Consider the following 14,571-nt stretch of genomic DNA (forward strand, 5'->3'; position numbering starts at 1 on the left):
TCCATGGGAAAATGAATCCTTCCCACCCACCCCACTGCCTTTGTTCAGTACACGAAGCAGAACAGCTTGCAAGATAGAGATAAGGGTTTTCTCATGGAAAAGTGAATGCCAAGATGGTGAAATGTGTAGATTAAATTCCCTGTGAGTCTGAGTTTAGTCTTTCAAGTTTCAGTGGAAGATAATTAGAGCTCTAACTTCACAGTGTACTGAAAAGACATATACTTGAATTTCAAAAAATCATGCGTGTACACAAGGATCTAAACAAACACTCATGCCATACGTCATCCCTCAGAGTGTTCATGTTGTTGTTAATTCTAAGGATGAAAGCCCCACAAGAATATGCTTTGCTGGACCACTAAAATGCTACATCCATAAGTCATTCATCAGCAAAAATAACTGATAAATTGTTGACTACGATTGAATTTTAGTTCCAAAGAAAGTGCAATGGAGACTGACCACATACTCTGCGGTATCTATGTTGTGTAAGCAATTTAGTAAAAGAAGCAAACTACAGGGTATAGGAGAGAGTATCTTATTGAAAATTCTTCTTCACAAATAGCATATATACATATGTATATATATGGGTATGTGTATGTTTGCCATCCTTTATTATAGAGAAGCTCAGAAATATCAAATTATTTACTTTAAAAGCCTTCAGGAAAGCCTCGGGTTGTCATTATTCATGTATGAATGAGAATGGTTTCAAAAAAAATTGTGGTTGGTAAAAAAAAAAAGCACAAGCTCATAGATTGGACAGATTGGTGGTTTCAGGGTGGGTGAAAGGCACGAAGGGAATCACAAGGTATAAACTTCCAGTTACAAAATAAGTAAGTTATGGGGGTGTAGTGCACAGCATGGGGACTATAGCTGATGATACCATCCTGCATATTTGAAAGTTGCTAAGGCAGCAGATTGTAAAAGTTCTCATCACAAGAAAAAAATTCTATAACTCTGTATGGTGACACATATTAACTCTGATTATTGTAGGGATGATTACACAATGTAAACAAATATAGATCCATGTTGTACACCTGAAACTAATATAATGTTGTAGGTCAATGACACCTCAATAAAAAAATTATACAAAGCTGGGGCTGGTCCAAGAAAGTAACATATGAGAAATGTTTCTAACACAGTCCTGGAAAAGCAGTTAAGAGCATGGGTTTTATACCTGAAACTAACGTAACGATTGTATGTCAGCTATATTTAGAAAGAACACGGGTTTGGGGGGTTTCTTTTTTTTTTTTTTTTTTTTTCAACGTTTTTTATTTATTTTTGGACAGAGAGAGACAGAGCATGAACGGGGGAGGGGCAGAGAGAGAGGGAGACACAGAAGCGGAAACAGGCTCCAGGCTCCGAGCCATCAGCCCAGAGCCTGACGCGGGGCTCGAACTCACGGACCGCGAGATCGTGACCTGGCTGAAGTCGGACGCTTAACCGACTGCGCCACCCAGGCGCCCCTGTTTCGGGGGTTTCAGTTCGGGCTCTGTTGCATCCTCACTGTTGATTTGGGGTAAGGTACTGAATTTCCCTAAACCACAACTTCCGTAACTGTCCACTGTGGATAATAACGCTAATTCTTAGGCGATCGTGAAAGTTAAATGAGATACTATGTGTAGAGCACAACACAGTGCCAGACACATCCATGGTAATCACTGTTACCATTACTATCATAGTTAGAGACTGAACAGAGTTTTCCCAAACTACGGTATGTCTTAGACATTCATTCACCAGAAACCACAGATGTCCTAAAATATATCACAAAGCTATCTGAAGAAAAGTGAACATAAAGCACTGTGATGGATTTGAAAATATTTGGTAAAGACAATGGCCATTTTGTGGGTCATAAAACCAAGGTCAGTGATTTAAACCCGGAAAATGGAAAGTAGCATTTTTCGAAGAAGTATGGGACACAAAAAACTGGTCCTTCTCCCATCGACCTAGGTACTGGGATTGGCCACCTGGGCTCGCAGGCAACATGCTTAACGTTAGAACAAGGATGTAGAGCACTTGACCAAGCGTGGAGGTCAGCTGGCCGATAATGCTTAATAATAGGCTCGCTTCTCTGATCTCAGGGGACATTTTCTTGCGATGGCATTTTCTACAATTACTGATGCAATTAAACAAATTTCAGTTAGCCAGACTGATACCTTGATCATTTTAAATGGAACTCCTTATTTTCTCAAGTTCATTCTCTAGTATAAATGTAATAATATCTTCTTAATTTGATGTGTGCTGAACATTACTGGGAATAATGATCTGGGGGTGTCTAGGTGGCTCAGTCAGTTAAGCGTCCGGTGTCAGCTCAGGTCATGATCTCATGGTTAATGGGTTCAAGTCTTGCACTGGGCTCTGTGCTGACAGCTCAGAGCCGGGAGCCTGCTTCGGATTCTGTGTCTCCCTCTCTCTCCGCCCCTCCCCCACTCACACTCTGTCTCTCTCTCTCAAAAATAAACATCTAAAAAAATTTAAAGAAAAAGAAAAATGACACATAACTGAATCTTAAAATTCTTCACTTCTTAACCAAGCACCACCTCTTACAGAATCAAGAGTGGTCTTTTTCTATTGCTCTCAGAATATATACCTCATACAGATCAAGAATGTTATTTCATAATCAAAACCCCATGACGAATCAAAAATTATTTCTTGACATGTGCGAACAGAAGGACAGAAAACAATAATGCATTATTTACAGGTTTTAATCTGAACTTCAAAAGAAAGAAATGAATTGGAAAATTCAGAAGGATAATCCATACCTCCGGTTGACCCAGGGCAGCAAATAAAGCTCGAATTTCCTTGAGTATTAAAACGGACAGTTTGCGTGTGGCCACCTGGAAACTGCAGAGTAAAACCAGAGCAAAGCCTTCCACGGCGTGAAGAACACTGCAGTGGGGACCTCGCTCCGACTGAATTCTGTGGCTGGAGCCATTTGGAATTAGCTGTCACGTAATGAGAACACATTGTATATTCAGAAAAATAACAATCGAGGAAGAAGAAAGTACCCACATGCACATCTTTCGGCACATGTGACCTTGTAATATTAAAATAAATTACAGTGGCTTCTAATCAGACAGGAGTATAAACTCATTATTATTCATGACAGCGCAGATCTCTTTTTTCTTTAGATCAATTGTTACTTTGAAATACCATCAACCATCTGTTACCTCTGATAAGAAATCACTTTCAAAGGCAATTAATATTAATAAGAACAAAACCGGTTCTATTCATATACTGTTGGCAATTATTCCATAAATTCAGTCAAAGTGGCCTAATTTGTTTTTAGCCAGATTCCCTATAGACTTTTGGACACCATTCAACTGAATTTTCAAACATTTACTTCCTAATCACACTTACTTACTTGCATTTGTGTTAGATTCTAATCTAGGTTTGTGCGTGCTTATGAGATGGGTTCTCAAAGTTTCCGAACCACGACCAAGTGGGTCTGAAACAAAAGCAAGCCAGACGACAGGGCAGATTCCACATGCGTTTCAGGGTTTCCCTTTGACAAGCACACGCAATCCTTGTTTCTCTCCCTTCCGTGCTTTGGCGGGTGTATAACACACAAGGAAAGAGGAATGACCTAGGATCTGGATCCTGGCTCTTTCCTCAGCGCTGTTGTGCTTCCCTGAGCCTCCGCCTTCCCCAGACTCTCAGCTGTGTTGTTCCCTCGCCAGGCCCTCTCTCTGCTCATTCGATGCCAAGTCACCGCTGCCCCTGCTCTCCTGGCAACACTTCTCCTCAACCGGCTCTTGATAATGTTGTCATTAATTTTTGCCATTTAGGACTGATTTGTGAAAGAATAAAGAAACCACAAGGTTGCATTTTCTTCTCTGTGGATATTGGGCAAGGCAACCAATATGTTGCAGGCTAGGAAAAACAAAACAAAACTAGTGGGCAGCTAACTTTCATATATGCATATCCATGCTGGCTCAGTAGCCATGCCTATAGCCGTTTGCTCTTACAGATATATAGTCATAATTCTCGGAAAAGAGCGATTTCTACTCCCTTAATGGTTTTGTGAATTTAACAACTCTAACCTGATAACATATCAACCCTGAGTTTCCCGGTCACAGTTTACACGGATGGAAAAATTAAGGGCCACCACAGGGCAGAAAGTTCCTAGGTGGCTGGAAGTAAGAACGCCGAAGTTTCTCCGAGCTGCGACGCGTTTACGTGTGTACTGTATTAGGGAATATAAATTGGTGGGAGGAGTGTGAAGATTACCTCTGAATTTCTGATCTTGCCAGCTTGTTCGTAGACTTTTCCTTGAGTTTGTGTGACCAGTTTCCACTGCGTGAGCAGCTGAAGCAGTAACTTCAGGGACGAATCAAGGAGCGTGTGGTGCATGTCATTTACTTCCCGGAGTAGGAAGTTGGTAAAGCCAAACAGTACATCTTCTCTCCAGTCTGAGAAGTCAACAAGTAAACCCTGAAGAGAGTTTTGTGCAATGTGTCGCAGTTCATCGTCCATATGAATAGACAGCCTGCAAAATGAGTCAATGAAAATAAAGGGATTTAGTTTATTAACTTTTCTTCTAGATCTGTGATTGAACAAATACAGGCCTCTGTTTTTCCTTGTGTCTCAAAAATGGGTCGCCCCCAGGGCCCCTGGGTGGCTCAGTCGGTTAGGCATCCGACCTCAGCTCAGGTCATGATCTCACAGCTGATGGGTTCGAGCCCCACATCAGGGTCTGTGCTGACAGCTCGGAGCCTGGAGCCTGCTTTGGATTCTATATCTCCCTCCCTCTCTCTGCCCCCACCCCACTCACACTCTGTCTCTCCGTCTCTTAAAAAATAAATAAACATTAAAAAAAATGGTTCACTCTTCCATATACTCTTCATTCGGCTCCCCTAATGTGGACACCTTATATGACCATGGTACCTTTATCAAAGCTAAGGAATTAACATAGGTGCAGTGCTATTAACTAAACTACAGATTTTATTCAGCTGTCACCAGTTTTTTACTAATGTCCTTTTTTTCTGTTTCAGGATGAAATCTAAAATATTACATGGCATTTAGGTGTATCTGAATAACTTTTTAATACATTATTGACTATAGAATACATTAGTATCAAACCCTGTCACTTTTAAGGATAAAACAGCTGAGTACCAGAGAAGCTAAGGGACTCATCTGGAAGTTCAGTGAAAATGAGCAACTAAGGGTTAGATCAATGGTCCACAATTTTGGCCCACCAAGGGAGATGCGGTAATGTCCGGAGACATTATTGACTGTCACAACTCAGAGAGTGCTACCGGCAGTTCTCTAGTAGTTAGAAGCTAGTGATCTGGCCAAACATGCACGGGCCAACTCCCTACAACAAAGAATTATCTAGACCAAAATGCTGACAATGTCAAGGTTGAGAAAACCCAGTCAACCGGAGAATGTCAGGGTATTGGTGGTTTAACCGAGAGTATCATAATGATACTAAATCTTGACATTGTATTAACCATCAGTTAGCATAATGTTGTATAGATTCTTCTATTCATTTATTTAAGACACAGATATTTTTGAGACTCTCCTGAGATGCAGACATAACAGCCCTTAGGATATCGAGGTCAGTATGGTTGTGTCAACCGAGTAGGGTGCTTGTAGGAGCCAGGGGTGAGATGGTGTTGGAGAGAAAGCAGAGACAGCTTGGCAAAGGGTCTGTGGGCCATGCAGGGAGGCAACACAGCAGGGAAGGGGTGAGGTGTGTGTGCTCTGGAATCAGAAAGCCTGGATCAGTGTCTTGCCTCTGTCAGTTACTAGCTATGTGACCTTGTGCTAGTTACTCAATCTCCCTAAGCCTCAGAGCCTCATTTGGAAAACGGGGACAATAACTGTGCTCGCATTTCATGAATTTGTTGTGAGGTTCATGAAGATGACCCATGTATGGCATATGGCACCACAAGGAGGGTGTGGCAGGCACTCAGTAACTGTTAGCTATTATTATTAGAAAAAAAAAAACAAAACTGTATCTTGAAAGTTATAGGTGATATAACATGATTAGATTCACATCTGGAAAAAAACAATAGGCAGACATACGGAGGAGAAGGCTTAGAGAAGCAACCAGAGGCAGGACAGAGACCAGCTAGGAGGTCACTGCTGTGGCTTAGGCAACAAGTGGTGGGGGCCTGACCCAAGGCAGAGGAGTGGTAAGGAAGGAAGACAGAGAGATCAAAGACACTGAGGGGATCATATTTCTAAGGACTCAGCAGCCTGGAGGCATTTAGTGTGGGAGAAGAAAATGGCTAAGTCACTGAGAGCGCCCCCAAATGGTCGATATTCTCCTCAGTGAAAGGGAGGAAACGTTGGGACCCAGAGTGGTTAAGGAACTTCCTCAAAGTCCAGGATTCCAATCTAGCACATCTAACCCTTAATCTGGTTTTCTGCAAAAAAACCAAGTCTGGTACAGTTCTATATTTTTGAATAAACATGGTTTCAAAAACTCGATAAGCAAACACCTTTCATATTCTCTAAAGCATAAAGCACACTAATTGGTCCAAATTTGACAATATAAACCAGGCAAAAGCTTGTTAATGAGCAGATATATACCAAGTCAGGGAAAATGTATTTCCTGTTCCAAAAGCAAGTGACGTTCTACAAAGATGATGGAAAGGAAGATCTAAGCTATTTCTTCCGGATAGACTTGCCCCACTCAGTCTACAGTTCTTAAGGAGGTCACAGTGACTGAAAGAAAACAAAGATGCCTTTGCCCCGAGCTTCCAGTTGAGGACTGGCCAAACTTACAAACTTTGTAAAACAAAGAAAGAACTTACAAACTTTCTTTGTATTTTAATCAGCAGCTTATTAAGTGTAATCTGTAACACATAATATCCGAGTTAAAGCTGGGGTTAAGGGCCTGAGGCCCCCCTCATATGGGAAGAAACATTATAAGCACCCCTGAGTCATTGTGCAGCCCATGGTTTAAAAAGAACATTAGTTTATAAAACAACAATTGAAGTCATTTTCCCATCTTAAGTTCATGATTCCTATTTATTGTATTTATACTATCTATGGTCCTGAATGTTTGAAAGATTAAGCTTCTGCAAACGACAAGCCACCTTTAGGATGGGAAAAACAGGCACTCAGTAAACATTAACTGATGGTAACGTGCCAGTGCAGAGGTCCTGGAGGCCCCGCCTTCTGTGATCCAGAGGGGCTGAGCCGTGTGATCTCGAGGGCATGTGCTGCTCCCACAGACTGTTATTGAATAAGTAAGGGTGTGGCTTAAAAGGGGAAAAATCAGAACCTGAGCAAGGCCGCCTTCTTGGTTGGTCAGACCAGATAAATGACTTTTAATGAAAAACACTTTCGTAAAGGTGAGCTCAGCTTCACATGGGGTCGGCTTAGTACTTTTGAATAACCTTGTTGTGTTAGAGGTACATGAATGAAAAGGGAGTGTTTTCAAGTTCACAGACTATATCCAGAAGAAAAAGATCCATTAGGAGAAACAGCCCCTTCTAAACTATGACAGGAAAAACAAAAGTTTATTAGGAAAAGGTAAGGAACCTGCTGCCCGATAATGTCAAGGGCAGCAGAGGGAAAGATGGTTTTATTTATTATTTATTTTTAAAAAATGTTTGTTTATTTTTGAGAGAGAGCGCAAGAGGGGCAGAGGGAATGGGAGGGAGACAGAGGATCCAAAGCAGGCTCCACGCTGTCAGTGCACAACCCGACGCAAGGCTTGGACTCAAAAACCATGAGCTCATGACCGGAGTCAAAGTCAGATGCTTAACCGACTGAGCCATCCAGGTGCCCTGGAAAAATGGTTTTAAAGCGATGCCCAGGAAACCATGGTTTCCAAAAGTAGTAATTTGCCGACAGGTGGGTGGTTAGCCTTTGTAATAATTGCCCGAAGTGGCTGGCATTTCCTCTCTGCAGGTGTTAAACAATAAACCTGCAACTATTTACGGTGCTCCGAATTGCATCTCAATGAAAAGAAATTAAGATTAAAGACATAAGATTAAGTGGTTTATTGAGGCAATATATGCAATTGAGACAATAGTTCTCAGATACTCAAAACAACTAGCCACCTTGCACTATACAGACACCTACTGAAAGGTGAATAAAAAATGGTATATGATAAATATTTTTCAAGTACCACAGAAGATTGTGAAACTGTGTACACATTACCCAATCAATCTCCACAGGTTATAAGGAAACACTGCATAAAAAGTGTTTATCTGTCATTTTGCATCAAACCAATGACGTGTGTCGCTGCCATTTGGCTTTAGGAAAATTCTGTACATCGGGCAACTGATTTTACTCTTCTGAAGTCCAAATCTCCTTGTCTGAAAATAGGACTAAATACGTGCCCAGCTTTCCTTAACATAATGTGTCTGAAAATGCATTGTACATCATGGCATAATCTTTTATGCAAATGCAAAAATGCCTAAAAATAATAACTCACATTTGCTGAGAGTTTACTGTGTTCTAGGCACTATGTGAAGTGATTTATATGCATTATTTGATTCTAACAACCTTATGACAAATTATTTGAAGGGAAAGGTAGACCATGAACAGCAACCCCTTAGTGCACAAGCCATGCTGTGGGAAGTGACAGAGGACAGAAGCCTGTATGCCATTGGGGGAAAGGTTCTTCCTGTGGTCAAGGGACAGAGCAGGAAACATCTGGGAGAACAGTTAAGAGAAAAATGATGCCCATGGCCAAGGACACAAGTAAGTTCCCCTGCTATGTGGAGAATCCCAGGGGTACCCAGACAGCTGGGAAGGGCAGGCTTTGTGAGCGCAGGAAGGAAATTGTCCCCAGGGATCTTATCATGATGTCAGGACAGCCAGCGTGGCTTCCATGGAGCCCAACTGGAAAGATTCTTCACACAGCCATTATAAGTGGGCTGAGGGATACACATAAAATCAGAAACGTAGTAGCTTGGGGAAAGGGGTTTGCCAGTTCATTCCATACACCATTGTCCTGCTAAACATACTACTGTAAGTCTGAAATTAGAGTGTCTGTGGTAATGTAGTCATTACCTGAAATGCTGGCAAGGGGCTCTGGGGACAGTCATGTGGGACATATCCTTGAAACTCCTTATTCAGGGAACTGAGCTTGGGCGGGTCAAGGGGCGAATAGGGAACTGGCAGGAATGTTGGTCTTATTTTGCTAGTTTTAAAGAAAAGAAAGTTTTTCTCCAGTAACAACGTACCATGGGTGCGACCACGAAGTATCTAAACTAAAAGGTCTCATACCTCTCTGACTAGACTGTATATTGTCTCAAGAGTCAACTCAGTCCCAATGCGATTGACGATGGGGGAATAAAGTAACTATAGACGTGAAACCCACATTTATTGCTATTGAATTTCTTCATTTTGTCCCTTGACCCTCTCTCAAGGAGGTCTGAAGGGGCTCATTTTCTCATAGGTTAACAGGACCCGGTGTGTAGGTCAAGCACTCCAAGTTATCCTTCCCTTGAGGAGAATAGCCTCCGGCTTCCTTTAAAGTTTATGAAAAAGGTCTCTTCACAGGCTTCCCATATAAGTCCAGTCATTTTCCTGATTTCTAAGACTTGAACTCTCAAGAATGTTTATTTGCTCTTTCCCCTCATAAAAACAGTACCCATTGCTTTGGGCTTTGTAAGAATGTACGTAATAATAAACACGACGCACCATAAATAGCACTGACATTCCAACCACGTCTAAGAGAATTCCCTTCTGGCATGCCTGGCACCGTGGTCAGCAGAAGTCAGGCGTCCCTGGATTCAGTGATCAGAGTGATTCCAGAGGTAAGAGTCCACCCCACAGAGTCACGGAAAAATAGATTCAGAGAGTGTATCTGAACGCTGCATGACATTTCAAAAACTTTGTATTCCAAAGGCCTCAGCGCGTGTAATCTTCAGCAATTAGAACTTCACTGACACCAGTGAACTTTCCTTCTGCTTCAATCGAACTGAAAACTGCCTTTTCCCTGCTGACACATTTTCCCTTGGGTGCACCAAAGCGCACGTCTATGACACTTAGCCTTCTCAACAGCCTTATGAGATAGGTGGTATTATTCCAGTTTCATCCAAGGCAAAAAGGCCGACGGGTTAAATAATTTGTCTAGATCACATGGTTAGTAAAATTGCAAAAGCAGGATTGCAAAATCCATGGTTTTCCTGTGATTCCATTTCGTTCCCATTTTTTTGGTACTTCCTCCAAATCTCTCAGATGGTGGTCTCTCGCTCTCTGGTGGTTCACAGGCCATGACAAGCGGTCCTCTGTCCCCTGATTTCTCACTGCCACATCCAGCCCTTCCGCTCGGCAACCCCTCCTCTGTGCGAACACTTGACTCCTACTCACTCACGTCCTCCACTGCTGTCCCTGGCATACCGACCGGCTGCTCGCATACCTTTCGGGGTAACCTTGGCACCTGGCGCCTGCTTCAGAGCTTTTCTTTACCCTCAGTCTTTGCCATCATCGTGGGATACTCAAATATTAACAGTATTTGAGTCTCTTATTCCTCAGCTTCCCTTATCCCCAAACCACCATGCTTATTATTCTTTGGGATTCTACCCTTTGTTCCTCCTTGGATCTTCTCACCCAGAGCTGGAAGCCCCTCTTTGATCCGGGCTTATTTTTCCTTCCTTTCCACTGCTTCCCTGCTTCCAACGAATGTGCTCTTTGTTCACATTCTGGTTGTTAAGCTGCGGCAAAAGCCTAGGCTGTACCTTTTTTTTTTTAACGTTATAATCTTCCTGAAATAGGTCCTAAACACGGAATGGAAGAAAGAAGGGCGCGTGGTGTGGAGGTTGCTGATTACAGGAAAGAAGAGGTTACGGGTAGCAGTGACCAAAGCCAGCTAGGAGGGTGCATGGCTTTGGCCAATGAGCACCAGGGCTTGCGACACTGGTTTTCAAAGTAATAGGTCTTCAGTCAGTCTCACAATCCAGCACCATCCTGTGTTAGTGGTGACTGGCAGAAGGAAAGGGGGCCGTTTTGTCTATGGTTGGAAGACAGTAGGCTACAAAAGATATTAACTGATGGCAAGGTGCGAACAACAGGAGTCCATATTGGCCCTCCAGAGGAGAGGGCGTGATGACCACAATAAGCAGGAACATGGTGCTCTGTGGAGATACTCTGAAGCTATGGGATGGCCACTGGTGGCCTGCAGTCATGTGGGATGAGGGCTTGGGTTACTTTACTTGGATATTGACGAGAAGGGTGCTCTCCAAGGGCTAGTGAATGTGGGTAAACGGGGTCATGCGTAATGCATCTTTAATTCAGTCAGTGTTAGTATTTGTTAAATTATTCTTTGTTAACTTTATTTTTGAGAGACAGAGAGTACAAGCGGGGGAGGAGCAGAGAGAGAGAGGGAGACAGAATCCGAAGCAGGCTCCAGGCTCCAAGCTGTCCGCACAGAGCCCGACGCGGGGCCCGAACCCACACACTGCGAGATCATGACCTGAGCCGACCGAGCCACCCAGGCGCCCCAGTCAGTGTTAGTGTTTGTTATCCTCCTCTGGGCTTTCCTCTGTGCCACCGTTATCAGATTAACCAGACTAAACTAATATTTTTTATAACATTATTCTCGCTTAAAACTCCATTGGTCCAAATTCCTCAGCTAACAGTAAAGATTATCTAAAAATTTACCACTCCAGTCTTCTTTCTATGCCTTTTAATCATTGGCTTTTATATTCCTTTTTCTTTATTTTTTCAAGTCAAGGAGGACTTGTGGTCTTTCTCATCCCACTCCCTTCATGCACCCCATTCCTAACGATTTCACATTCTAAATTGCTTTTAAGTAACGTCACTTTTGATTTTTAATTTAAAGGAACATAACTGTCAACTAGGGCTTCAGATCAACATGTGAAAATTATGCTTATTTAAATGTATCAACATAATTTCACTCAAAGCAAATTCACTTGAGGTTCTAGCTGGACTGAGCATTCTTATGGACAAATGTTGGGAGGGTGATCAATGTATGGTTTGGGGCAGATTTCTGAAGCACTAAAATTAGCTAAGCACTTTGGCTCCTGAGGGGTCTGTGGGCCTCAGACCGGGAATCAGACCCTGAATGACCTCTTCTCCAGGAAGACCCACCTCCTCATTCCCCAGGCCTACCTCTGTGCCTTTCTGTCGTCACTCTCTTTATCGTTCTGGGTTCTGTCAAGTTTCACCTTCTCCCAGAACTGATTTGCTGACTTCCTTAGTCCCCAGTAATCCCCCTGCCCACTGAACTCACGTGTCACACTTCAGGTGCTATTAATGTGCACAATTTCAGGCCTTGGATAGTTGGTTACCTTATGTACTTATGTATTTGCTTCTAATTTGGATGTGAAGCCCCTTGAATATGAGGATAAAAAGCAAAAAAACATTTCTTTATTCCCCCTTGCCTATACATAGTACCTAGAATAATGCCTCATTTAGTAAAATCTGTCCGTTTTTTAATAATCATTCTTTTTGCTGCTGTCGTTAAGAATCATGACAAAGGATTATAATCAATTGTATCGAATAAACCCACTGCAGCTCTCACTTACCTAGCCAGCAAGTCAATAAGTTCAAGTTTTGACATGCCATCAGGAAGGAGTCGAGGGATAGCAGCAACACAGGTCCTGAAAAGATCTATTTTTGGCTTTCTCTCACCCCTAGAATTTGAAAACAAACATGGGTCAAAGGCTACAAAAAGTTAAAAAAAGAATCAATCCAATCTGTGAAAAAGCACTAGAATCCAGGCCTTCTGGATCACTGCCTGGTATTTACTGCACATTTTTCTCAAAAGTTTTTGACCTTTATAGCTTGGCCTGTTCTAAGGGAACTCAGAAAGATTTAAACGTTGGAGGTATACATCTAAAAGGACAAATGCCAATGTCAACAGCATTCTGCCATTGAGTCTGCCATTCAGTTGGGTTCCATGGGGTTTGGTCCCTGTAGACTGCATTTAAAACACTGAATTCGCTAACATGCCTAAATGCATCAGCGTGTAAAAAGCACACTGCACTCATTCCTACATTCAGCATTTAAAAATGGGATTTTAGTGTGTACAAGGCATAGTGCCTCTAACAAGCACAACATCTGGAAGCTTGTCTCTCTAGCAAGTTATATTTCTCTTCTGGAGTCCCCACTGTCATTAAAAAAAAAATTAAGTGCTTCTAAAAATAAGCCTTTCATAATGTCAGGTAAACTCCTGAATTCTATATGGTTGTGCATCCAATTCTGATTTGTAAAATTACACTGATGAGCCTGACCTCTATGGAGATTCCTTCCCTCTTTTTATTGTCTTGACAATATGAATGCTTAAAGATAATTAGTGTCTTCTATATTCTGCTGTAAAATCTGAAGGAACGCTACATTTTGTGAAAAATTATTTCAATTTTGAGTTGCTTAAATAGGTAACTGATTCTTAACCACATATTTTGTCCATAACCTTTATGAAAAAACTCAACCACCCATCAAATCCTTCAAAAAACCTAAGTGATAAAATATAACAACATATTTAAATTCTGGTAATTCAGTCTTCTGAGAATAAATATAAAGCTGTCATGAAATTAGTGCTATTGTAGGACACAAAGACAATGATGAAAGTGCAAAGTAGCATAAAGTCATTCTTTTTTGGAACATTAACTGTGGTCAGAATAGAAATGCAGCAGGCAGGATCCGCCCTGTCTATAATCAGACAGAAATTCTGCTCTGTGACATTACTTTTTTGCACGGCTTTGTTTAGGTCTGTCAAGAGTGAATACAAAACTGTTTATGTGGAAAATAAAACACAAATGTGTTGACTTCACAAATGCTCTGCTTTTGCAGAAAGTTATAGGATTGTTTTCTCCCCTTTTCCATAGTCCTTTCTGCATAGTCCTCCTTGTACGAGGACTGGAGAAGGAGCCATTGCACAGTGGGTTTTAATCAGCTGAAGGGAGGACGAGTCTTCAAGGCCATCCTCAATAACTGTAGAGTTAGAGCTTAGTGATGGCTCCTGATCACTGGCAACACGGTGAGTTGTTTAAATAGCTCTTCTGGCTTGCTCACCAGATGTTTTCAACAGCTGGGATTATTTTCCTATCTGTTGGAAAACAGATGACCCTGCTGGCCTGAAGTATAAGGCAGATTCCACGAGGCCTCCAAGCTGATAAAAGAAGCCCAGATTAGAAACTCTAATGGGTACATGATTTCCTTCTACTACTGCAGTCCTTGCTTTCTGGGCTTTTATAGGAAGCAAGTGAACCTCCCCCTCTCCCCGTAACATAATTTTTATTAATAGGTATTATTATTGTCTTCTAGCATGTACCACAAAAGGGACGAGGAACGGGAATGGAGCAAATAGAATGCTTAATGTTCAAGTTCATATCCTAAGCAGAACGTGGCAAAGGGGAGGATTGCATATCAACCGCAATGATGGTTTCTGTTAGTGTGGTGTGGACCTTCCCTGTCTTGTCCTAAATGCTTATGTTTCCCTAGTGTTTCTCTTTGTCTTCTGGAAATGTAGCAATGAATTATTTCCTACTCCAGGATCTGCCTCAAAATGTAGCATAGAAAGTATTCCCAGCCCTGTTTGGGGGTCTTGTGATGACTGAATAGACAAAGTAAAGAATCATCTTAGAAAAAGTTTAAGGTATTGGTTAAAATACAAACAAAATGTTCACAGTTACATTTAAA

The 14,571-nt window shown here is 41.9% G+C and overlaps 1 protein-coding gene across 2 annotated transcripts in view; it reads right to left on the reverse strand.

Moving 5' to 3' along the window:
* The window catches only part of FRY (FRY microtubule binding protein), a 344,560-nt gene that overhangs the window by 113,868 nt on the left and 216,121 nt on the right, over positions 1-14,571 (reverse strand). For both annotated transcript variants that reach the window (XM_058688112.1, XM_058688123.1), the window contains exons 17-19: positions 12,456-12,563; positions 4,225-4,483; positions 2,757-2,939 (exon numbers count right to left, since the gene is read on the reverse strand). In XM_058688112.1, coding sequence (XP_058544095.1) covers positions 2,757-2,939; positions 4,225-4,483; positions 12,456-12,563 — 550 coding nt within the window. The remainder of the gene's footprint in view (positions 1-2,756; positions 2,940-4,224; positions 4,484-12,455; positions 12,564-14,571) is intronic.

Source organism: Neofelis nebulosa, chromosome 1, assembly GCF_028018385.1.
Source record: "Neofelis nebulosa isolate mNeoNeb1 chromosome 1, mNeoNeb1.pri, whole genome shotgun sequence".
Taxonomy (NCBI): domain Eukaryota; kingdom Metazoa; phylum Chordata; class Mammalia; order Carnivora; family Felidae; genus Neofelis; species Neofelis nebulosa.